Below are 25,998 nucleotides of genomic sequence, written 5' to 3' on the forward strand. Positions count from 1 at the left end.
CCTTCGACATCACGTCAGAAAAATTTTTTGGCTTTATGGTGATAAAAAGAGGCATCGAGGCCAATCTCGAGAAGATCAAGGTGGTTCTCGATATGAAGCCTCCTAATTTCTGAAAGAACATTCAGAGCTTGGTGGGGCGTATCGCATCTTTAAGCCGATTCATCTCCAAGTCTGTGGAATGGTGTCTCTCTTTTTTTAAGATCCTCAGGCAAATGAAAGATTTCACCTGGACGAAGGAGTGTCAAAAATCTTTTGATGAGTTAAAACAATATCTTAGCTCCCCTCCACTTTTGATAAAACCCAGCATCAATGACGAATTACTCATGTATGTGGCAACCACTTCAGAAGTCGTCAGCTTAGTGCGGGTCTGAGAAGAAAAAAATACAAAGACCCATCTACTACATAAGCCGGATGCTGCGCGACGTCAAGCCAAGATATTCTAGGATTGAGAAGGTCATCTTCGCAATTATAACGACTATTCGACGATTACGGCCCTACTTCCAAGCCCATTCAGTAAAAGTTTGACCGACCTTCTCCTGAGGACTGTACTTCACAGACCGGACACCTTGAGAAAAATGATGAAGTGGGCGATCAAACTTACCGAGTTCGATCTTTTTTTTGTCCCAAGAACACTAATGAAATCTCATATTTTTGTTGATTTTATCGTCGAATATACCCCAACCGATAACAATCAAGTCGAAGATAACTCCTCGGAGGATACTCAAGAGTCCGTATGGATTCTACATATGGATGGAGCTTCAAACGCTCAAGGATATGGTGCCGGCCTGATCTTGATCAAGATTGATGGGATGGTGACCGAATATGCTCTTCGGTTTGGCTTTAAGGCTTCAAACAACCAAGCGCAATATGAGGCCCTAATATCCGAACTTAAGATCACTAAGGATCTTGGTGTGAAGCACCTACGGATATTCACCGACTCGCAACTCATCGTCAGACAGTCTCAAGGAGAATATGCGGCTCTAGATCCTATTCTCTCCAGATATCTACAAAGGCTTAAGTCTCTATGATCATATTTTGATCACTTCAAAATTTTTTACATCCCTCGCTTTGAGAATGCCTAAGCCGACTCTCTGTCTCGTCTTGCCACTTCTAGTTGCGCAGAGCTTAAAAAAATTTACATCGAGCATCTCGAGAGCCCGAGCATCGACTCAGAGGAAGAAATCTATCAGGTCCAGGTCAGACATGAGCCGAGTAGAATTGACCCATTCATCAATTTCTTGACGGACGGAATCTTACCGATTAATCCTACTGAGGCACGCCGACTAAAGAGATTGGCAACTCGATATATGATCATTGACAATCAACTCTACAAAAGGTCAGCATCTCTATCTCTGCTCAAGTATCTTCGACCTTCCAAAGCCGACTACACTTTTTGGGAGGTGTATGAATGCATTGCGAAAAACACTTAAGGGGCAAATCACTGTCCTACAAAATTCTTCAGCAAAGATATTACTGACTGACTATGCAAAAAGATGCCTATGACTTGGTGCAGAAATGTGACCAATGTCAAAAGTTCACCAACATCCAGAGGCTTCCATCCAGCCACCTCATGGCTATTTCAGCATCCTGACCATTCGACCAGTGGGGTGTCGACTTACTCAATCTATTTTCACCTGCCAGTGAATAAAGAAGATTTCTCGTAGTAGCCATCGACTACTTCACTAAGTGGATCGAAGCTGAACCACTGGCACAGATAACAGAGCAGAAGACTACCAATTTTTTATGAAAATCTATCATCTGCTGATTTGGTCTGCTCCGAGTAATCATCACCAACAACGGCTGACAGTTTAACAATGCCAAGTTCGAAGAGTTCTGTGCGAAATATCATATTATCCACAAACTCACTTTGGTCGGGCATCCTCAATCAAATAGGGAGGCTGAGATAACTAACAAAATGATTCTTCAAAACTTGAAGACTAGAATAGATCAAGCTAAACGAAGCTGGGCCGACGAGCTTCACAGTGGCCTGTGATTTTACCGAACAACTCCTCGAATCCCAACCAGAGAGACTCCATTCAAGTTCGCGTTTGAAACTAAAGCCGTAATTTCAGTTGAAATCAACCTACCTTCAACTCAGATAAAACACTACGATGAATCAACCAATTCGGACAAAAGATAAGCAAACTTAGATTTGCTCGAGAAAACTCGAAAATGAGCTCGACTAAGAATGACCTCCTACCAACAAACAGTAGCACGATATTACAACTCCCGAGTCAAGCCTAAAATCTTTCAAGTAGGGTACTTAGTCCTCAGAAGAGCAAAAATTTTCAAGCCCACTGAGCAAGAAAAATTATCTCTAAATTAAGAAGGTCCCTATAGAATCTCCACGGTCCTACGACCAAGGGCCTACAAAATTGAGAATCTGGATGGCACCGAGATCCCTTGAACCTAGAATGTCGAGAACCTACGAATGTACTATCAATAAGATAAGAATGCCTTCACCAATAAAAAGATCTTTCTTTCTGCAAATTCTGTGCCTTACAGTTCAAATTCTCAGAAAACTACAACACAATCACTCTCTCATCAACTTGTACCCAACGAAGCACTAGTCGGCTAATATCCGACTAATGAAATCGGGAGTGGGCCCATTTCTAACAATGGATGGATCCCTCAAACGTAAGAGTGCCTACCGAAAGCTGCGGCGCCAGGTGGAATACCAGACCTAGGCGAAATCATTATGTTAATCGGCTAGTGCCCGATTACCAGAGCTGCATGGTCCAACAACCGCCACCATACTCGCAACGGCCCAAGGGCTGTGAGCATATAGGTTGCAGTTCATCATACGATCCGATGAAAATAAGCTGTGGAAAGTCAGCTCAACACTGACTAGCCAAGGATCTACTGGTCCTAAAACCTCCTATAAGTTCCTACACAACAAGACAATCTACTGCAAACGATCTATGACTACAACTTTGCTCTGGCTGAGTTTGCCTATAAAAGCCGACTACCTGACTTAAGAAAATTTTTTCAAGCTCGTTAATTCGGCTATGACCTACTCGATTTGCTGCTATTTTATTTTATTACCGATTACAAGACTCAGAAGATTTTATTAAACCTATTAGTTTGGTTGTGGCTTAATCGGTTTGCCATTTTCAACCGACTTCATTACATTATTACTGACTTCATTACTCAGTCAATTTTATGAAAAGACTGCTAAGAAAGAGAAGAAGGAAAGCATGCATAAGGATCAAGTCAGATAATTCATAAATTAAAAAAAAAAGAAGATTTCATTTTATTTTGGAGGAGTTCATTACAAAATAAAGAGAAGGAACATGACTGAAAATCGAATAGAGTACACAAGGACTTCAAAAAATCAGTTGGAGATGGTCCTCTTCGGCCTCTTCTTCCTCATCGTCCGACTCGTCTGATTCCTTATCAAGTTGTAGGGTGCTCAAGTCTACCTTGGGCACGAGACGACGAACTTGCTTCTTGCATTTCGCAAACCCGAGCTGGAATGCGTCCGCACTAGCATCAGCGAGCTCGTCCTCGTACTCTTTAAAATTACGAAACTCGACCAGTGCTCGAGAAGCAGCTTTCAGGGCCCAAGTTTCTGTTGCCATCAATTTTTTTGAAGTTCGATGGCGATCTTCTCGACCTCCTTGGCAACCCTCTCAACCTTCAGCATCTTTTCTTTCTCCTCGATGAGGGCGCTCTTGGCCGACTCCATCTCCTTCTGATAGTCGGCCTTCAGCCTCTCAATCTCCTCCTTCTCTTTCCTATGCTGGATCGTCGAATTCGCTAACTCAGCCTCTAGCAGAGATATTTTCTCTCTACTCTTCCTCTCTCACTCCTCGATGATCCAGAGGAGCTCGTTGAACACCTCGGCCCATGCACGAGCGGTCTGGGCCTGATCCTCCAAGTTGTGGTTGACCTAAGCAGACTTAATCAACCCTTCCGACAATATAGTAATGTTGTGGATCATCTGTAAAACAAAAAAAAATGGCTAAGTCATCTACTCAGTCAAAAATAATTCGAAAAGAAGCCGAAAAAGGAAAGGTTGGACATTTACCCCGATCAATGATATGTAAGTGCTCGACTGGATCTCCAAGATCGGGCCCACCTTCCTAACTTCTCAGTCCACAGGAAGCATGACCATTCTCACCAACTCCCCGACAAGTCAGTGGTCTTGAAGCGTCTGATCGATAGTTTTGAAATGCATCCCGATCGCAACTGTCGGCTCTCCCAAAGGCATGTCTGGATCGTACTCCACAATGAAACGAGGGAGCATCGGTACCTTATCTTTGTTGGCACCTTTGTCGGCAGCTTCCCAGCTAGCTGCCCGACTTTCTCTGGATCCGGCTTGGATTGGAAGGGCTTAGACCACTTCTGTCGACCTTGTCAGTGCTTCGACGACCACCACATCGTCATTAGCCGAGGGAAAAGCCGCAACCATGATGACTTCGATGGAAGGTGGCGAAGACGAGTCCTCTGACAGAACTCGGGGTGGTGGTGACAGTGCTCGGGATGGCGATGGTGGCTGCATTCTTCTCAGTACCCGAGGAGACTCCTCTCTTGACTTCTTTGGTGGTCGAGATGGACCGTCAGGTCCGGATGCCATCCTGATCTTCTTCTTTCGGACTATCTCCTTCAAAGATCCCGCCATAACCCGCATGCCTGTATGAATACGACAAAAAGAGAAGAGAATCAATTTATGAGTAAAGCAGAAACTACAAAAAGTCTATAGGAAAGAAGACTATCGAGATGGCTAGTGGGACTAATCCCGGCATCGTAAAGAAACTGCTCCTTGAACCGCTCCTGACGTGTGGGGACCTGGACCTCGAACAGCTTCTCGTATGTCTTCCGATCTTCCTCCAGAGCTGTGTCATTTCTATTCAAAAAAAGATTAGGAGTCATCCAGATCCAGTCGAAGCCCCACGGGTGGTCAGCGGCAATGTAGAAAAGCTTGCTCATCTACCCGTGAATAGAAGAGGGAAGCTTTTTGAAAAGCTGTTAATGGGTTCGAGGACAAAAGAACCACCATCCCTGCTTCTGAGGATGTTTCTTCAATACAAAAATGGCTGAAACAAAGAAACTTGGTGCTCAACCCAAAAAAAGATGATAAACAATGATAAAATAAGTCAGAATACAGATGGAGTTGGGAGCAAGTTGAGCAAGAATGACCTCGTAGAGGTCAAGGATATTGACAAAGAAAGGATGGAGAAAAAATTGAAGTCCCGATCGAAGGAACTCCTCATAGATGGCAATATAGCTATCAGGAGGACTAACAACCCGACCTCCTTCGTCGGGCGCCATCAATCAATACCGACTAGGGATGTGATAATATCTCCCTAGTCGATCAATGGCCAACTCAGTCAACTCAGACCTCTTCGTAAGAGATCCATAGGTGTTCTTGATAGTCGGCTATTCATCCGACTGGTCTGAATTCGACTGACCCTGCGAGAGGATGCCTCATCAAACTCATCCCTAAGTAATCTCCTCGATCAGCCTCTAGGTGGCTAGAGCCTGAGAACTTCGATCACCAATTGGATTCTCATCTCCGGACTCTCTACTAGTAGAAGCCATAAAAGGGAGAACAAAAAAAGACCAAAAAGAAGAGAGAAGGACCGAGAAAGAAACCTCTAAGAAAGAAAAGGGGACCAACGGAAACGATGACAATGGCGATGGAAGACCAATGCTGGAGGAAATGACTCACCGACAGCTAAACTCTCTGCTAAGGAGGGAGCACGACAGACTTGAGGTGAAGCGAAAACAATGAAACCAAAAATGAGAGGAGATCAAGCCCTATTTATAGGTTCCTTTGACGGTCAGGATCGACATCGAGTACCATACCTAACTCGAAGATCATGACACATGGCAGCAATCTCAGCCGATCATCTCGGCATCCGTTTGGTGCACCACCGTTCAAATCTTGCCGAGTAGGCTCAATCCACGTGATCACAGATTGGACCAATGGATGGCCAACATGCGGACGACTCGAGTACACAATCTCCTATCATTAATATGGAAGATCATCTCGAGCTTCGCGATATTTATTGCCACATGATCTGCGATGGGACAGCGCCACCGCACATTCTATGAAAAAACAAGATGATAGTCCACCCCACAAAGCAATAACCGAGTGGTAATCGGCTAAAGCAACTCAGATCTGCCCGAAGACAAACTCCATTCGCCCGACTAACCACAAAGTTGGACTCAGGAGTTAGAAGGCAAATGTTGGGGTAGATCCCAATCACTTAGCCGATTGTCAAGACTTCTCATCTCTGAGCCAACTAAGCCACCGCCATTCAATCCGGCTAAGATTCATGAGTCCCGCCCAGCATGGTTGACGTCGGGCATCGACGTGGATACCCAACCAACTAAAGGCTGCTCACTCCTGGTCGGCACCAGTCTGACTAGGATTTATATGCCACTTATGGCCCACTAATGTCGAGCAATACGCGGCGTGCAACCGACTTCATATTCGACTTACAACCGACTACGTCAGTCGATGGCGGGGTGTCATCCCTTAGTGGCCTCATCTTACCGACTCCGACTACATGGATCTCCGCCGACTAACTAGACACCGAACATGGCCATCATACAATTCTGACAGATCACATCAAGATCATGTCACTCAGACGCCATACTCTGGTCGGCTAGCTGCGTGCTGTAATAGGATACTATGATTTCATTAAATACATCCATAGGATCATTTATTATACCACACATCCAGTAGCATCCGTTGCTACGAGCATGCTGAATAGAAGACACGCCAGCATTTAAAGATGCCCACACAGCACCATGCAGCACCATACGATAGGACATGATCGACATAATCACTTGTCCTCTCACCATTCATTTTGCTCCCTCTATAAATAAAGGTAAGCAGGGACCCCTCCAGATACGCATACACGCACTATTTTGCGACCCAGAGACTATCATTCTTCCCTCTCTGACCACCTCACTGATTTGAGCGTCGGAAGGTTCTCGTCGGAGCCACCTCCGACAGGATTTGTTTTGCAGACTCTTCTTCTCTGGCGTCGCGCGGAGCCCAGCACCATCTCTCTATTATCAATCTTATCGTCCTTAGTCACGGCCTTGACTGTGTGTCTTTTCTTTGACGACAGTGCATTATCTTCTGATACTCCCGCCGCTAAATAACAGACGCGGCTCTTAGTCGGCTCCAGACCATCTACCCACCGGAGAAAAACCGCAACAAGAAGCTTACCTTTCATGTCAGGTTGCTGCATGTCCACTGGTTCTTTAGCTACTGATTATTATTATGTGTCCCAACTTACAGTGCAAATGCATTTATCTGCTCAGATCTATTTTCTTCAAGCCATTTCTGCTTGAAGCTTACTGCTGTATTGCTAAATGTCTCGTACATCTTCCTGGACACAAGTCCAATATTGGCCAGTCTACGTTACACTCATCTCTTCAATGTCATGATAGTTTCACTTGCTTTTATGTTTCCAACTTATCAACTTTGAGGCGTACATCTACTATAATCTTTGGTTTCTTTGTTGCTAGTTCCTTGTATTCTTCTCATATTTCTCATTTCCATCAGCCTTGGTCTATGTCTATAAGGTGTATTTTTTTGTAAAGTTGCAGTTCTTGGTTTCCTTTTGTATGTTCCATCTCAGTATAAATAAAGTTTATGCCTTTCTACCAAGAGAAATACTTAACGAGCCACTGTATGCAGGACAAATTAATATTGTTCAAAAAACGGGGTTTGTAGTTTGTACATTGCCAAGGTTCATTACAACAGGCAAAATTTTTAGTGCTGTGGGTAAGCTAATGGCTATTTTCTTTTTATTTGTCTCATTATAACAGTTCCATAAGAGTATGAGGCTCCTATTTAAATCTTCCAATATTCACTGATAAAATATTAAAATATTAGAATGAAATGAATTTAACTCTATAGAAAGCTCAAAAGCAAATTTTTTTTTTCCTGTAAGTAATAATTAAAATAAAAACACCACTATTTTTCTATTTGGTGTCTTGATGGTGCCCGAGTTAAAACACAAATGCTCGTGGTATTAGGAAGATAATACCCCCATATAACAAAGAATCTGCACCCTTAACTACAGTTCCATCAAACAATTGCTTCCTAGGTCCCCCGAACTCTTCTTTATTGTAACTAATTTTATTACTGCTTCTGCGTCTCTCTCTCTCTCTCTCTCTCTCAGACAGATTTTAACATGCTCTTTTTGTCTCTCAATTCTCTCCATTTCTTCTCTCTTTAAGGAAAAATAACTATTAGATATATTAATCAATTTTTAAGAACAAATTTCAACAAAATATTTGCATTGGAATCGCATCTAAGGCTGCAAATGGATCGGGTTGCTTGTAACGCAATCCAATCCACCCCATCTAGATCCGATCTGACCCACTTCAAAGGATCCTTGGCGTCAAGTCAGATTCTAAAATTAAACACATTCTATTTTACGGATCAAATTTCTAGATTTACTGGATTCCAACCCAACCCGATCCGACCCATTGATTTTTAGATCAATTTTGAATCTTCTGCTCTATAATCAATTTTGGATCCAAAACTATTTGAACCTCTAAATTGTGGTTTAAGACTTATATGAGCAATGTCTCTAACATAAAAATATATTTAGAATTATTTTTATATTTTAATTTATTTTGAGAGCAATATTATTTGCCGTATATTTTGTATGGTCAATAGTAGTCAGCTACATTTGAAACAGACTCGACTTGAACTCAATCTAGATCTGAATTTTTCAGATTGGATTTAAATTATACATGGACTCAACCTGATCTGACTCCAAATGATTTGTTGGGTCAAAAATTTTCACAATGGATCCGACCGAATCGATCGGAAATTCTATTGGATTAGATCTAGATTCAATATCAGAACCTAATCAAAAAATTGGATGGGATCAGAATCACTTATGACCCAATTCAATCGGACCTATTTGCACCCCTAATCACCTTCTATTGGATTAGATCTATATTCAATATCAGAACCTAATCAAAAAATTGGGTGGGATCAGAATCACTTATGACCCGATTCAATCGGACCTATTTGCACCCCTAATCACATCCATCCATCTAATGCCAGTCCCACATATCAGACTATGGTAACCATCCAACAGTCTGTGGTTGGAGTGAAAGAGAGCTGAAGAACAAAAAAAGCAAGTAAAATTTCAATAAATTTATTCTAAAATCATCTAATCCTATAAAAATAAAAAAATAAAAATAAAAAGGAAGCTTAACCAGTAAGGCCTCAATAAGTCCATTTAGCACCCACCCAAAAAAACAGTCAAAAACCATTTTACATTCTTTTGATTCATCCATGGTAATTTCAACTTTGATCATTTGAAATGAAAGATTTCCATGCGGCCCTTTGAAAGAAAGAAAGAACGAAAGAGATAAAGAAGTAAAAATTACAGAACTTTCAGTTGCTTTCCGCAAAAGTAATAAACAACCTTCTAGATCCCAGTCATCTTTACAAAGACCTGAATCTCTTCCAGCAACACAAACAAAATCTAGACGACAACATACCAGTATGAAGAGACTTAAACAAGGAAACATGCCACCATCAGGCCATCATATGATCACTAGAATATGGTACAAGAGTAGTTGTAATGCAGGTATTTAACTTAATAATAAATATTATTGGCTCATCACACCGCCAAATTCAAGGCTTGCAGGTAAAGCAGAAGAGAACTCTCCATTTTCTTCTATCAAGTTAAACCAATATTGAAACAAAAAATCGCAACTGATGCCAATTATCAGCAGTGGAAAGGCTCAATGCTGGAGAGAGAAGTAAAAAAAAAAATTGAAGAAGCCATTAAACACACAGAAGACATCAAACACGACAATAAGAATGTAAGTTAACAAAAAATATTTGCTAGCACTACAAAACACTGAAGCACTCACAAGGAATTGCCATAAAAAGGGCATAGCAGAATATATAAACCTCTTTGTGGCTCACACTTGCTCCAAAGAAGCTCATCATATGCATGCATATAGGATCTTCCAATCCAGTTGCTGGGGTTTTTTCCCAAGCCAGAGATTGACAAACTGAAACATGACCTTGACGAAAACAAAGTATCATGTTAGTGTCAAAAATGTCATTTAAATTCAAACATGTAAAATTGAAAACTAATGCAATCCCTCCAAATTATGTGACTGATTCATTGGAATAATGTTTCAGAAAATTATGAAAATAAATATCACCAGTTTGGTAAAGAATAAAGGCAACAGAGTAGAAACTTCCAAACACAGATTTTATAACATAAGAGCTATAGTTTCCCCTACCAAAACATGAGTTAGGTGGCTACTTGGTTAACAGCCATCAAGGCCAGGAACTATGCATGCTTTATTCAAGGACCAATGTAGAATTAGAAGGTAAGAAGACAAATTATTATTCTATGTGTGCATGTATATGCCACTGCATGCGCATGACACACACACACGTACGCACACTGGAGGATCTGAAATGCCATGGTATGAATGAAAACGGGCCAAGTGGTGAGGAAAAGAAAAGTGGAAGAACCAGATTACAACACAGTGCTCTAAATTTCATCTGCTTGACTACATGAGCTTCCAGAATTGGGGTTTCCACAGATGCATCAGCCCCAAAAACATGATGTTGCTTAATTGCATCCCTTTCTCTTCCTGATGAATAATTTTAATGAAACTGAACTTGAAGAGGCAAATATGACCAAAACTAAAATGGTATCAAAAGAAGTGATAAGCCAACCAAATGGTTCTAAACATATGTGCAAACCACCTCAGCTGAACTAACCATATTCCTTCATTTCTCTCCCACTATCAGCTTCCCTTCACATTAATGATGCATTCATTTTCATGGTATAAGCTTATGGTTCACCCTAGATTTTCATCTTCTCTGAAAGCACCAACGATACTGTGTGATGATCAGCCTACACCATTCAAAAAGTTATTGTCCATTATTTGCAACCTTAACAATCTAGTACCTGTTCTGACTCCACATAATGTAATTCAGTACTATGGAAAGGAATCCAGAACTAACAATATTCTATCAGTCATTTTGATGAGGACCACTAGCTTAATTGCATCCTCATCTTATGTCTTTCGAACTAGACTCCCACGTCCCAAGTTACTGTCCATCTAGAATAAATAAACATTTGATTTGTTTCCTTCTCATCATCGTCCTCTTTTCCTTCAAATCTTCAATTTTAAAACTAACTTTTACCCGAGTATGTCTATAGTTATTATAAAAAGGATTCTTAGAGTAAACCAGTCAGCAGGCTGATAGAGGATGTTAGTATACTATACCCTCTCTTAAGTAGCACACTGTAAGATCTCATCGATCTCAGGTAGATCTCAGGTGGAAAGGAAAGCATGAAGGTGATAACATGATCACAACTAAACCAGATCCTCTTCACATGGCACTATCTAACTGGACTTAAACTTTGAGCCAAAAATCAATTATTGCAACTGCTCATGCAAATTATCATGTATTTAATTTTGAGTACATATATCCACCATAACCACCTGTCATGATTGCCTCCACGGGCATTTGCATGTACATTTTGAACAGTAAAGAATGAAAAGAAAAAAAAACAATTAAGTAATGTATTTCAATAGTAACTTCAGTTATAAAAGCAGATAATATTATTCAAACCTGGAGCTATATCATAGGTGACTTGCTCATCAATGTTGTACCACTACTAAGGTATTGCTGCAGTAGGATACAATTGAACCCATGCAAACTCCTCTTTGTAGCTCACACTCTCTTCACACAAAGCTATGCATGTGTAGACAACAATGGTTCCCCAATCAAGAGAATCAGGATCATTTCTCACACCAAAGTAATACAATAACTGAGGCATGATCTGCAAAATAATAAATACAGATGATTCTATCAAAGACAACTGAACGAAGCTCTGTCGAAAAATTAAGCGAAGAGAAATGGAAATAAGCAAAGATGATTAATAATGATTATCTCTCAGATCATAAACAGCTATAATAGAATATTTTAAGTGAAGAATAGTGATGGCATCCCCTACCTAGAATCTAGCACATGCTTGTGCATATCAATCAACAAGTAGAAATATTGGATATATTGACTAATGGAAGTAAAGAAATTTCCTTATCCATAACATAAATCACCATCGTCAACATCATAGCATGCACTTTTGACAGTAAACGAGTTGAGACTTGTCAACATGCATAAGTACATCCTTGTGTGGATGCGCATATCTAACAAGGAAATAAATAATCTAAAGAAATTAATGACCAAAAAAATAATCTAAAGAAATTATGACTAGGGGTTATTGTGTCAGACCTGGAATTCATAACATAAAGGACCTTTACAGTGGTTGCATTTAGGAAGATCTGCTTCAGATGGACGGCCAACTGACAAAGGCCATAGTGGTTTCACCTTCAAATCTCGGCAGTATCTATTGGAATATTAAAAAAGCAAAAACAAAGAAAAAGCCCGCCCATTAACTTTCTGCAAGAACAGATGATGTATAAAAGAACTAGATTACAATTAATATCATTTGGTTTATATACATAAGAGAAATAGAAAGAGAACAAACATAACTGAAGCATAATGATCTCAGACAAAACTCTTATCATTTTAGAAATTAAATCTAGAGCAGTTAATCTGTTGCTTAAGGATTAAGAAGATCACCTAATGGACAAAGGCAAAAACAATGTGGTAGACATTAAGAGGAATACTTCAGATGATATGCAACAGAGTAACTGGAACCGCAATTTCAGCATAAAGGATACAATCAACAGCAATGTTTTAAGACTGACCTCAACACTTGCTCAGGGGCTTTAGCAATTTGCTCTTCAAAAAATGCCCAACTTTTCTTATTGTCATCAGCCTGCAACATGCCACTACTTAAAGTTGCATATGATTTAAAGACAAAAATTCTAATCTGACATCGATTATAGGTGAAAACCTCAAACTCGTCTGACAACAACTGAAATGTTTCATCAATTTTGTCATGCTTAGACACCAAAGCCGTTGCACAACTATTCTCTTCAGACATTTCTGTATCAAATGCAAGTTCGTCCTCAATCACAATCTCATACTCTGGCCATAGAGTGCTGCAGGCAGCTGAACCAATCAATATGTTAGTTACAAAACTAACAACTTAATATATAACTAATCATGCATCGCCTACCTTTGCTTATAGCCCATAATTTCCCTCTACTATTGCCAGGTGTAGATGCAGAATCTTCTGAAGAACTAATTATCTGACGGCAGTCATTTTTTATGACCTGATCGCCAATGCATGCCCTGAAAATAAACGATAATAGATTGCAATTGTTGTTGAAAATAAAAAACCCTAAAAGAAGACATACTGAAATATTCACTTTAAGTACCTCATGTTTCTCAGAACAGTAGCGTGCTCTCCTGCAACGACTACAAATTTTATCTCCCTTCCATGTGCCACACCAAGAGCAGAGCACAGCTAAACAATTTAACACAGAGGCAATAAGAATGTACTCTCCCTTTTTAAAATAAAAAAATAATGCAAAAGCAAAAATACACATCATGGTCTTCTTCACAAACTACACTTTCACATTGTAATATTTGTGTCAATATCATATCTCAAATATAAATTTGAGGCATTGAGGAACATACATTAGTCAAAAAAATTTCTTTATTCATAGGTATACACATGAATATAAAACAAAAATGAAAACATGAGTACCAAGAAGTAAAGTATCGACCTAAAAACTTGCACAAATACAACTTCACAAGAAGAATCAACAACATTGAACAATAAAGAGATAAAAAGTGAGTTAGGAAATGAAAATACAAGCAAAGAGAAATGGAGAATAGCATGATAATGTGCATGAAAAAATATATGATTCATTTGAATTTCCTCATAACAGAGATATTTTTTTGAACTTATTCAGCTATTTTGATTTTAAATTATTTAGCGCCTCAATCATGCAACTAATAGAATTGATCAGATGGGCCCAAAATCAGTATGGAACTATTTTGTCCAATCAAGAGCAATGATTAAAAATGAGTATGGAGCTAGAAGAAAAATAATTTGTATTTTATCAGTGCAAAGCCATTTGTTTTTTGTGTCTTCTGCTCACTGATGGCTGCAACATGGCAGGATGCAAGGAAATGTGAACCCTAGGACAAATGACATCATTTACTAGTTGTAAGAAAGGTTAAGGCACATCTGCTCACGAAAATGATGTTGATGTAGATTGTGATTCACCTTTTGGACTGAACAAATGAGGTAGTCTTTTTTATTACTTGATAACTAGTTCAGAGTGGGAAACTGTTTACAATTGAGTTCCCCAAGTTGGCAAGATTTTTTCATCAGTGTGGTTAAGAAAACACACCACGCTTAACCTAGTTTCTGCAAATATTCTTCAAAAGGAAAGTATCATCAACATCTGGTTCTTGTCTCATTCAAATGGAGTCATATTGTAAAAGATGACTCTAAGTTGAGAAGCTTCATGGAAGAACTAAACAAATTTTTAGCTGGTTCCTGCATTGGTGTGAACCCTCTAAGACTTGGTACCAAAGTCAAGACTAGAAAACTCGAAACAAAGGAAAGGCTCATCATGGAACTAGAAGGCCATTGTCTTATAACAGGTCTATCATTAATAAATATTAAATACAAACTTTGCTAACAGGTAATTGAATAATTAGAAAAGTAAAAGTGTCCTACAAGTTGAACTATATATTTGATTGTTCAAACAATATTTTGGAATCAAACATGTTGGAGAAACTCAATCTCTCCATATGGAACCTAATCCTATCAGAGAATCAAAGGTTGTGCAATGAGATGTCAAAATTTTACCTCCACTACTGAGTGGCTGGTCAGTTCCATCATGCCTCGGAGGCTCACTCGAGTAAAAATGATTAGACCGAGGTAATAGGCAACGGAAAATCTTCACACTTCAAATATACATTTTCAAGATTCAAAATGCAAGATAACTAATGGAACAATTACAACTACAATAAAAACAAAGAATATAACTGAAACAGGACTTCAAAAAAAAAACAACAACAACATAGTCACAACCTTCTACGAGGATTCTCATCACGCTTCCACTGCTCATGCTGGTCTTGGACAAGGCATGACATGGACGGGCACATGAACAGAAACAACGTGCGATGGAACGTGGATTCTTTCTTCGAGATTGGAGCATAAACCTATAAATTTCGCAACATTCCACTGTTGAATTCTTGAAAGCCGCTTGGTGAAAGAAATTGAAGAGGAAAACACTAATTACCTGAAGAAGGAACTGAAGAGGCTCCCCACAGAAGCCACAGTTCGAGCTTTCTCTCGTGGCAAGTCCACCGGATCCAACCACGCCTTAAAAATGTAAAAATTAGGTAGAATTTCTCAACAAAATAAAGAAAGAAGAATAATCCGAACGAAATCTAGAGGAGGGATTTTTAGAGCTTAGCAATTACCGGGACGCCACCAGCTTTGCTTGGAAATAGATGGCAAAGAAGAAAGCAGGGATTTTTGGGTTTCTCCACAAAACCTAGGGTCACTCCCTCTGCTTCATCATCATCATCATGTTCTCCTCCTTCCACTTCGATTTCTTCCACCAATTCTTCGTCATCATCAGCAGAAGTTATCTGAAGGGATTTTAGATCGTTTAACCCAGAATCCATTTACTCCTCAATGACCTTTTTGATCTCGAGAGAGAAGGGATTTCTCAACCCAACTAGTATTAATTGATTGTCATTGAAGTGATCATACGTGTGTGTGTGTTTACCAAAAAAAACAAAAGAAAGACAATATGAAGATGCGTTGGAGGTTTATTGACATCATGACCAAGGTTATGCTATTCAACCACCAAACACCGTACCAGCTGTGGAATTTAAAAATATTTTATATCACTTTTCGAGCAAGATGATAGAAACCAGTGCAATGAAATATTTTATTATATTAATATATTATTTTAATTTTTTATAAAATTAATATAAATTTAAATTTATTTATCAAATTAATATAAAAAATATCATTCATAATGATATTTTTATAAAAAAAATATCATTCAGAATAATATTTTTTGATCTAATCAGTAATCCCTTCATAGTCTATATGAAATAAAATAAAAAAAGCTACGAATACTATTCAGAATGATGCTTTTAAAAATACTATTGAGAATAATGCTTTTAAAAGTGACATTCAGAACGGCGCTTTTAAAAGCACCATTCTCAATAATATTTTCAAATCATTATATATATTATATATAAACAGCCAGCCCTACCAGCTTCTTCTTCCCACGCCCTACCTACCTACTCCTTCCTGACGACTCCACCGATGCCGACTCCCTTCCATCCGATGCCCTGCCGTCGGTAAGCCGCTGCACCCTCCCCCTCTTCCCCATACGGCCCTCTCTTCCTTCTCTCTCCCCCTCCCCTTCTTCCGCCTCGCTCGCCCCTTCCTTCTCTCTCTCCCCCTGCCCTCTTTTCTTTCTCTCTCTCTTTGACTGCCCAACCACCCCCACCCCCCGCCCCTCCCCCCGCTCGACGCCCCCCTTCCATCCGACGCCGCCCCTACCCCCAACCCTCTCTTCTGTTCCGATGCCCCCTCCCCCTCTACCCACCCCTCTCCCTTCTCTCCCCCCCCGGGCTCTTTCTGTCATCTCTTTCTTTCTTCTCCTTTCAACTAATGTGTTGCTCCTTAGATTGATTTTGATGATTACAAAGCAGTTGAAGAGGTACCAATGATTTTCACTTGAAAAAGACTTATTGCTCTTCAGGGGTAAAATTATAATTTTATCAAAACCCTGTTTTGATAGTATCAAATGATAGAACAAAAGATTTGTGATCCAATGGTGAAAATTTTATTGATTTTGGACTTGTATTTTGAAAGATATGCATGATTGAAAATCATGAGTCGACCCATGAATCGACTCATGGCACATGAGATGACTGGCACGCTGAATTTTCTGGCCGGCACAGACTTGGCACATCCTGTGAGTCGACCCATGAGTCGACCCCCAAGGCATGAGTCGACTCATGAGTCGACCTCTGCGGGTCTTTTTGCCAGTTTTACAGAACCTCGGATCCCGTTCGATTCTGTGATGTTTTTCCACAGAGGTCGACCCATGAGTCGACCCCCAGGCATGAGTCGACTCATGAGTCGACCCCTGTGATGGGATTTTTTCGCAACGGCTAGTTTTTAATCCGTTTTAAATGCTTTTAATGCTCATTTAATGCAGTCTAACGGCTCTTTTTCAGTTTAGAATGATTTTCACTATTTCTTAAAGCTATAAAAGGGACAAAAAGGTGGGAATCAAGAAGAGGATTCAAAGAGAGAGATTTTGAAAAAGGGATTTCAAGCAAACTTTTCAGCCCTAAGCAAGAGCTCATTCAAAGCATTCAAGAAGCCTTTAATCCAAGCTCACCAACTCCTCAAGTGCACATTCAAGTCTCCAACCACCTTGAGGAAATCTAAAAAGGATCTTCTTCTCTTGAGTAAAGTATATTTAAAGTCATATTCGCTCATTAAAGGAGCTTTCTTTGTACTTATTTGTGCTATTGATTGTTATTCTCATTTTGAGTTATTGTTTTTATTTTGGAAGGGTTCCAAAACAAGGGAAGGTTGATCCGAACCTAGAATCGGAGTGTATTGGGTTGGCTTGTACCCGAGAAATAAGTGGACTAGCTTAGAATAGCTAGAGTCAGAGTTTCCGACGTTTGTATTCGGGTTGAATACAAGTTTAGTGGATTGAAATTCTCAAGTAGGAGCTTGGGGAGTGGATGTAGGTGCAAGGTTGGCACCGAACCACTATAAATCCTTTTGTTTGGTGTGTGTCTAATTGCTCTTCTTTATCTCTTCATTATTCTCTTGCATTCTTGCTCTTGCTATTAACCTTGAATTAATTCTACTCACCCTATCTATTTAGCTTTGTCAAACATTTCTCACAAGTCATAAGTTAAGCTTAAAATTTTTAGAAACCCAATTCACCCCCCCTCTTGGATTGCATAGCTGGGCAACAAGTGGTATCAGAGCCCGGTGCTCTAGCCCTTCTTTGATCTAAACAATCAAAGAGCCAAAGATCTATGGCAACTCATGTCGGCACTTCTCTAGCCGAGGGACAATCCACCAACCGACCTCCACTTTTCAATGGGTCTAATTACACCTATTGGAAAGCTCGGATGAAAATATTCATTCAAGCACTCGACTATGATATGTGGAGTATCATAGTGAACGGTCCTCACACACCCACTAAAATTATAGATGGTGAGGAATCAGCCAAACTCGAGAAAGAATGGGATGAGGTTGATAAGAAGATGGCCCAATTAAATGCTAAAGCAATGAATATTCTTTATTGTGCTCTTGATGCTAACGAATTTAATCATATTTCTACTTGCTCATCTGCTAAAGAAATATGAGATAGGTTAGAAGTAACCCATGAGGGAACCAATTAAGTAAAGGAGTCTAAAATCAACATGCTTGTGCATAAATATGAATTATTTAAAATGGAGCATGATGAGTCCATAACTGGAATATTTACTCGCTTTACTGATATTATTAATGGTTTAAAGAGTCTTGGCAAGTCCTATACTAATAGTGAGCTTGTAAGAAAGATTCTCAGGTCCTTACCAAGAACTTGGGAAGCCAAAGTGACTGCCATCCAAGAAGCTAAGGACTTGAACATTCTACCCCTGGAAGAGCTTCTTGGATCATTGATGACTCATGAGCTGAGCATGAAGCAACATCAAGAGGAAGAAGTCAAAAAGAAAAGAACAATTGCCCTCAAATCCACAGCTCCACCAGATGAAGAAACTGATGACACTGAAGACGAAGAACAGGATGAACAGATGGCACTCATTACCCGAAGATTCAAGAAATTTTTGAGAAAAAGAAACAGGAGATGAGGAAGAGGTCATTCACAAAAGGAGAACAGAGCAAAGAAAAAGAGAAAGACCAACCCCTTATCTGCTACGAATGCAAGAAGCCGGGATACTTCAAATCCGAATGCCCTCAGCTGAAGAAAGATCTCAGGAAGTACAAGAAGAAGGCCATGATGGCCACTTGGAGTGCGAGTGATGACTCAAGCTCCGACGAGGAAAACTCAACCGAACAAGCCAACTGTGCCTTATGGCACACGAAAATGAGGTAATTTCTGAAACTCCTAGTGACTTTACATTTGAAGAATTACATGAAGCATTCTATGATTTAGTTGATGAATTAAAGAAACTAGGGATGAAGAACAAAGATCTAAAATTGAAAAATCAATCTTTACTGAAACTAACTGAAAACATTTCAATTGAAAAATCCACCCTGCTTTAAGAAAATGAAAGCTTAAAGAATGAAATTGCCAACTAAAACCAATAGTAGAAAAGTTCACCTTGAGTTCAAATAAACTCAATATGATTCTTGATAATCAAAAAACCATATATGATAAGGCTGGACTTGGCTATAACCCCTTGAAGAAACAAAAATATCTGAAAAATATTTATGTAAACTCTTTAAGTAACAAGTCTTCTAATATTACTTGCTTCAAATGTGGTAGAGTAGGACATAAGTCATAACTTGCTTCTCTAACAAGTCTGCAAACTCAACTGTAAAGAAAATATGGGTTCCAAAAGGAACCATTATGACTAACCAAACAGGATCCAAGAAAGCTTGGGTACCTAAAACAAAAACTTGACTTTTGCTTGCAGGTGTGTCTAGCATCCCAAGGAGGAAACAGGAAATGGTATCTTGACAGTGGATGCTCGAGACACATGACTGGTGATGAATCCCAATTCATCACTCTTGATGCTAAGGATGGAGGGATGGTCACCTTTGGAGACAATGGCAAAGGAAAGATCATCGGTATAGGTAACATTAGTATCACTCCCTCCAAATACATTGAAAATATTTTGTTAGTAGATGGTTTAAAGCATAACTTACTAAGCATTAGTCAATTTTGTGATAAAGGATATAAGGTTTTTTTGAATCATCTGTTTGCATTGTAACTAGTCCTATTAATGATGGTATTAAATTTATTGGACATAGACATGGTAATATTTATATGGTAGATTTAAATGATTTAGCCAAAATAAACATGCAATGCCTAGTATCCTTGAATGCTAAAGTTAATGAGACTAGTTGGCTTTGGCATCGCAGACTTGCACACATTAGCATGCATTCTCTTTCAAAATTAATTAAGAAAGAATTAGTTCTTGGTTTGCCAAAACTGAATTTTGAAAAGGATAGAATTTGTGATGCATGCCAACTAGGTAAACAAACAAGAGTTTCATTTAAATCCAAAAATATTGTTTCAACCTCTAGACCTTTGGAGCTTTTGCATATGGACTTATTTGGACCTACTAGAACCACTAGTCTAGGAGAAAAATGATATGGTTTTGTAATTATAGATGATTACTCTCATTTTACTTGGGTTTTCTTTTTAGCACACAAAGATGAAACTTTTCATGTTTTCACTAAATTTTACCAAAAAGTCACTAATGAAAAAGATTTTCAATTCAAAATATTCGAAGCGATCATGGATCTGAATTTGAAAATCAAGACTTTGAAAACTTTTATGATGAAAAGAAATTGCCATAACTTCTCTGCTCCTAGGACACCCCAACAAAATAGGGTAGTAGAAAGGAAAAACAGAACCTTAGAAAAATGGCTCGTACCATGCTTTGTGAAAGCAACCTTTCAAGATATTTTTGGGGGAAGCAATCAACACAGCATGTTACATTTTAAATCGTGCTTTGATTAGACAAATTTTAAAAAAACCCCTATGAGCTTTGGAAAGAAAGAAAACCTAATATTGCTTATTTTCATATTTTTGGTTGTCGATGTTTTGTGTTAAATAATGGTAAAGAAAGACTTGAAAATTTGATGCAAAATCAGATGAAGCAATCTTTCTTGGTTACTCCTCCACTAGTAAAGCTTTTAGAGTTTTTAACAAAAGAACTTTAGTAGTAGAGGAGTCATACATGTTGTCTTTGATGAATCTAACGATCTTCCTTCAAGGAAGAATGAAGGTGTTGATGATGCAGATCCTCTTATAGAAGAAATGAAGGAGATCACTCTGAAAGATTCAACAATTCAAGAGGATGAGGAACATGAAGACAAACAGGATGAGGGAGGTGAAGAACATCAAGAACAACCTCAAGGTACAAATGACCTACCAAAGAATGGAGGTATTTTCACAATCACCCTAAGGAGCTAATTATTGGTGATCCTATGCATGGGGTAAAAACTCGTTCTTCACTTAGAGATGTATTTAATCATTATGCTTTTGTATCTATCTTGAACCAAAAACTATTGAAGAAGCTGAAAATGATTATAATTGGATTAATGCAATGCAAGAAAAACTTAATCAATTTGAAAAAATAATGTATGGACTTTAGTATCAAGACCTAAAAATTATTCAATAATTGCACAAAATGGGTCTTTAGGAACAAATTAGATGAACATGAAAATGTAATAAGAAATAAAGCAAGATTGGTTGCTAAAGATTATAATCAAGAAGAAGGATTGATTTTGATGAGACCTTTGCACCTGTTGCTAGATTAGAGGCCATTAGACTTCTACTTGCATATGCTTGCTTTATGAAATTTAAATTATGTTAAATGGATGTCAAAAGTATATTTTTGAATGGATATATTGCTAAAGAAGTCTATGTAGGACAACCCCCAGAATTTGAAAATCATGCTTTTCCTAATCATGTTTTTAAATTAAATAAAGCTCTATATGGATTAAAACAAGCACCTAGGGCTTGGTATGATAGGCTAAGCAAATTTTTACTAAATAATGGTTTTTTAAGAGATAATGTAGACACAACCCTCTTTATTAAAAGAAATCAAAATGATATGTTAGTTATACAAATTTATGTTGATGACATTATTTTTGGGTCTACTAACGAATCTCTTTGTCAAGACTTTGCTAAGCTCATGTAGGGGAGTTCGAGATGAGCATGATGGGAGAACTTACTTTCTTCCTCGGACTCCAAATCAAACAAATAAAAGAAGGAATCTCCATCACCCAAAGCAAGTACACCAAGGAATTACTTAAAAGATTTGGAATGGAGAACTCCAAACCAATTGGCACACCCATGAGCCCCTCGTGTAAGCTTGACAAGGATGAAGAAGGTAAATATGTAGACTTAAAATACTATAGAGGTATGATTGGCTCTCTATTATATTTAACTGCAAGTAGGCCTGATATCATGTTTAGTGTTTGTTTGTGTGCTAGATTTCAATCTAATCCTAAAGAGTCTCACTTGAATGCTGTTAAAAGAATCCTTAGATATTTAAATGGTACTCAAACTCTAGGATTATGGTACTCTAAGGACTCACTAATTGATTTATTAGGATATTCAGATGCTGATTTTGCTGGATGTAGATTAGACAGAAAGAGCACTAGTGAAACTTGCCAATTTCTTGGAGTTAACCTAATCTCCTGGTTTAGCAAGAAACAAAATTCGGTAGCACTGTCTACGGCTGAGGCCGAATACATTGCAGCCGGAAGTTGTTGTGCTCAAATCTTGTGGATTAAGCAACCACTCAAAGATTTTGGTATCAAACTTAATGAAACACCCATAAGATGTGACAACACTAGTGCCATAAATCTAACTAAAAATCCAATTCAATATTCAAGGTCTAAACATATTGAAATAAGACATCATTTTATAAGAGAACATGTTCAAAACAAAGATATAATTCTTGAATATGTTTGCACTGAAAATCAATTAGTTGATATCTTTACAAAGGCCCTTAGTGAGGATAGATTCTGTGAAATTAGGAGAAATCTAGGAATTCTTGATCCATTTGCCTAAATGTTTCTCCAATTCCAAGGAATCGATGTCAAAATTTCTTTGAGCTCAATTTTCATCATCTCTCTTGGACCTAAAAGCTCAAGATTATCATTCTCATAACTTGTCATTGAGCAAAATTTCTTTTCCCAAAATTTTGAATTTTTTTAGAATTTATTCATATTTTTTCTGAAATTTTGTGAATCATGAGTCGACCCCCTAGGGTCGACCCAATGGCATACTTGAAATTCTTGGCCAACTTCTCACGGGTTCATTCCTTTTTTAACTTAAAGCCCGTTCATGAGCCGACCCCTTCTCCTTCTTCGTCTTCCTCCCTCCAAGACTCGTCATCCTCATCTTCATTCTCTCCAAAACCAAGGATTTAGCCCAAGATCATTCTCCCTTCACATCTCCACCTCAAATCACCCCTTGGGAAAGGAGCTTCTCGCATCTTTCTCCCTTGATTGAAGCGGTTGGAGCGTGCCCTAGCTTCCACCGTTCTTCTCAAAATCATCATTTCTCTCCGCCAAAATCCCTTTCCATCCTTTAGTAACCCTCCTTCTCCTCACCCATTTGATCTTCCGAGTCACCTTGCTTGCTCTTGTGGTGAGAATGGCCCCAAAGATGAAACTCCCTCAAAGAAGAAAATCAGTCCGTGCGCTGGAAGAAGGCGTCCGCAGGAAAAGGCAAGCTTCTCAGACCTCTGCTCCCCTTCCAGCTTCAGCGTCTGCACCAGGTCCCTCTCAGTCTCCTCTTAGCCCTAGCAAAATTCCTCTCTCTGACAGAAAGGTAGAAACCGGCAAGAATGTGGACTTTAGATTCTTTGAAAAAGAAGATTTCTCCTTTGGGTCAAAGATCAAAAATCAAGGTTGGGAATTTTACTGTTCTCTCAAGGAAGTTACATATGTAGACTTGGTTAGAGAGTTTTATCTAAATCTGCACTATGGCAATAGAATAGTAACTTCTACTGTTAAGGGAATTGATATCTGCTTAGATCCTATTATTTTGGGAGAGATTCTACATTTGCCCTGTGAGGGATATTCTAACATGGAACTTCCAGTGAAGGAAGAAGGGATCAATGTAATTTTAGGAGGAATCTACTCGGAAAGTCTAAATAAATTAGAAGCCAAGATCTTGTCAATTGAAATGAGAATTCTACATCAATTAGTGACAAAGCTTTTCTTCCCGAGAAGTGGTAGACATGACCTCCTTTCTGGTCGAGACATATGTATAATGTTTCATGTGATCACCCAAACCCCCTTAAACCTCCCTGCTTTAATGATTGAGGCCATGAGAGAAACACTGAATAGATCCAAGGCACATCTGCCTTTTGGTATGGCCCTCACACTGGTTTTCAGGAGGTTTGGAGTCAGTTTTGATGGGGAGGCATCTGCTAAGCTTTCTCATGCTGACACCATCAACCAACACACTCTGCACCACATGGGATTCACTAGGATTTATGGTGGTTGGATCAAGGGTACAGAAGAAAGAGCTGAGGAGAGAGCTGAGGACAGAGTTGAGGATAGAGCTGAGGAAGAAGGTCCCTCATTACCTCTCCATGACTTCAGGGCAGCATCTCCAGATATCCAGTTTGTTTCAGATCCAGAGGCTGGCCCTTCAGAGTCCACCAGGAGGTACACACCAGTTCAGCAGCCAGACAGCAGAGCACCTCCTTCAGAGTTCAGATTGGCTGATGATCAGATTGAGCAGATTTCTCAGCGTGTGGCTTCCTTGCTTTCTCGTCAGTGGAGCACTTCTGCGTTTGCACCGGGATCCACATCATTAGATGCATCTGATCAGACCTTGATCCTCCATATCTCCACTATATTTCAGATGATCTCAGATCAGTCTGTTCGGATTCAGCAGCTCGAGGATTACATTTTGAGACTGACTGGGAGAGTACTTGACTTGCAGGGGCAAGTCTTAGCTTTGGCCCATCCTCAGCCACAGGAGTGCACTATTGAGGTCACAGACCTAACTGCGGAGGCTGGCAGACTCAGAGGTGTATTGGAGGGTAGTTTTGATTTCTTGAGGAGAGAGATCAGAGGCTCTAGTGAGCATGCTTCTACACAGTTCACTGCACTGCTTCAGTCTGTTTCGAGAGCTCTGAACATTCTTGATTCCATCAGGCTCTCTCTTGCAGTCCAGTCTTTGGCCTCTGAACGTTCTCAGCCTTCAGGATCATCTCGCCCACCTACTCGTGCCAGCACCTCCACTCGTGGTAGAGGCAGATGGGGTAGAGGATGAGTCCTTGGTCATGATCCATCATCTCCCCACCCCATCTCTGATACATCTGATTCTGATCCATCTAGTCATGAGCTCTACTAGATCCTTGTTGTTAGTCATGTCTGTTGTTCTTTTAGGATCTATCTTTTGGGCCATGTAATGATGTTAACTAGTTCACTTTTATATTATGAAATATTTATTGAAACAACTATGGTTTTAATCATCTTTTAATTATATATCTACTCTTTGTAATGGTATCAATCATCTCTTGATTATATATCTTCTCTTTGTTGCTAATTCATATCTGTGGTACTCAATGGCATATTTTGTTTTATGATTGCTGTATTCAGGGGGAGTAAACATTAATGATTAGCATAAGAAGTTTGAAGAAACACTAAAGAGAAAATGTATTCAAAAAAAGAGGGGGAGTTAACAATGTTTGATGATGTCAAAAAGGGGATGAAATTAAAGAAAAATATCAAAAGTAAGATTATTAAAAGACTTAAAAATAAAATGAGTGAATTGGGAGAAATTAAAATATCAAAAACACGATTGATAACAAAATAAGTGAATTGCTAAGCACAAAGCAATTGAGCAACCTTTAAAATTATTTCTAAGACATGCTCTGATATGCTTTAAAATTAGACATGCTCTGATACATCTTAAAATTTGACATGCTCTGACATGCTTTAAAATTAATTCTTAGACATGCATTGATACACTTAATTGTTAAACATGCTCTGATACTAAAACTAAATAATCAAATGAGAATGAGCGAATTTTCAAGATGCTAAAAAATTTGAAAAACAAGTAAATGAGCAAATGAGATATTTTCAAACACGCAATTTTCAAATCCTAATGTAAATTCTGCTTTGCTCTGATAACAAAAATAAATTTTCTACTCTGATATCAAAATCACATAATCAAATGAGCAAATTTTCAAATCATTAAGCAATAGGCAAATTATTTATGCAAATGGGCACATGTATCACATGCCAAAAGAATCAATCTTCCTTTCAAGCAAATGCACATATAAGTTGGTAGTAAATTTTTTATTTATCTTCAAACTACCTA

The 25,998-nt window shown here is 38.9% G+C and overlaps 1 protein-coding gene across 1 annotated transcript; it reads right to left on the reverse strand.

Moving 5' to 3' along the window:
• Window positions 1–9,374: 9,374 nt before the first annotated feature.
• On the reverse strand, window positions 9,375–15,764 carry LOC140851770 (uncharacterized). Its single transcript, XM_073243907.1, is given in 14 exon segments — window positions 9,375–9,744; window positions 9,871–10,026; window positions 11,603–11,813; window positions 12,266–12,380; window positions 12,745–12,815; window positions 12,894–13,051; window positions 13,119–13,209; window positions 13,211–13,234; window positions 13,321–13,409; window positions 14,769–14,866; window positions 14,994–15,124; window positions 15,205–15,248; window positions 15,251–15,287; window positions 15,389–15,764. Coding segments are annotated over 12 exon segments (1,230 nt in total). The 5' UTR covers window positions 15,596–15,764; the 3' UTR covers window positions 9,375–9,744; window positions 9,871–10,026; window positions 11,603–11,648.
• Between the last annotated feature and the right edge of the window lie 10,234 nt (window positions 15,765–25,998).

The sequence above is a fragment of the Elaeis guineensis genome, chromosome 9 (genome assembly GCF_000442705.2).
Source record: "Elaeis guineensis isolate ETL-2024a chromosome 9, EG11, whole genome shotgun sequence".
In the NCBI taxonomy this organism is placed as follows: domain Eukaryota; kingdom Viridiplantae; phylum Streptophyta; class Magnoliopsida; order Arecales; family Arecaceae; genus Elaeis; species Elaeis guineensis.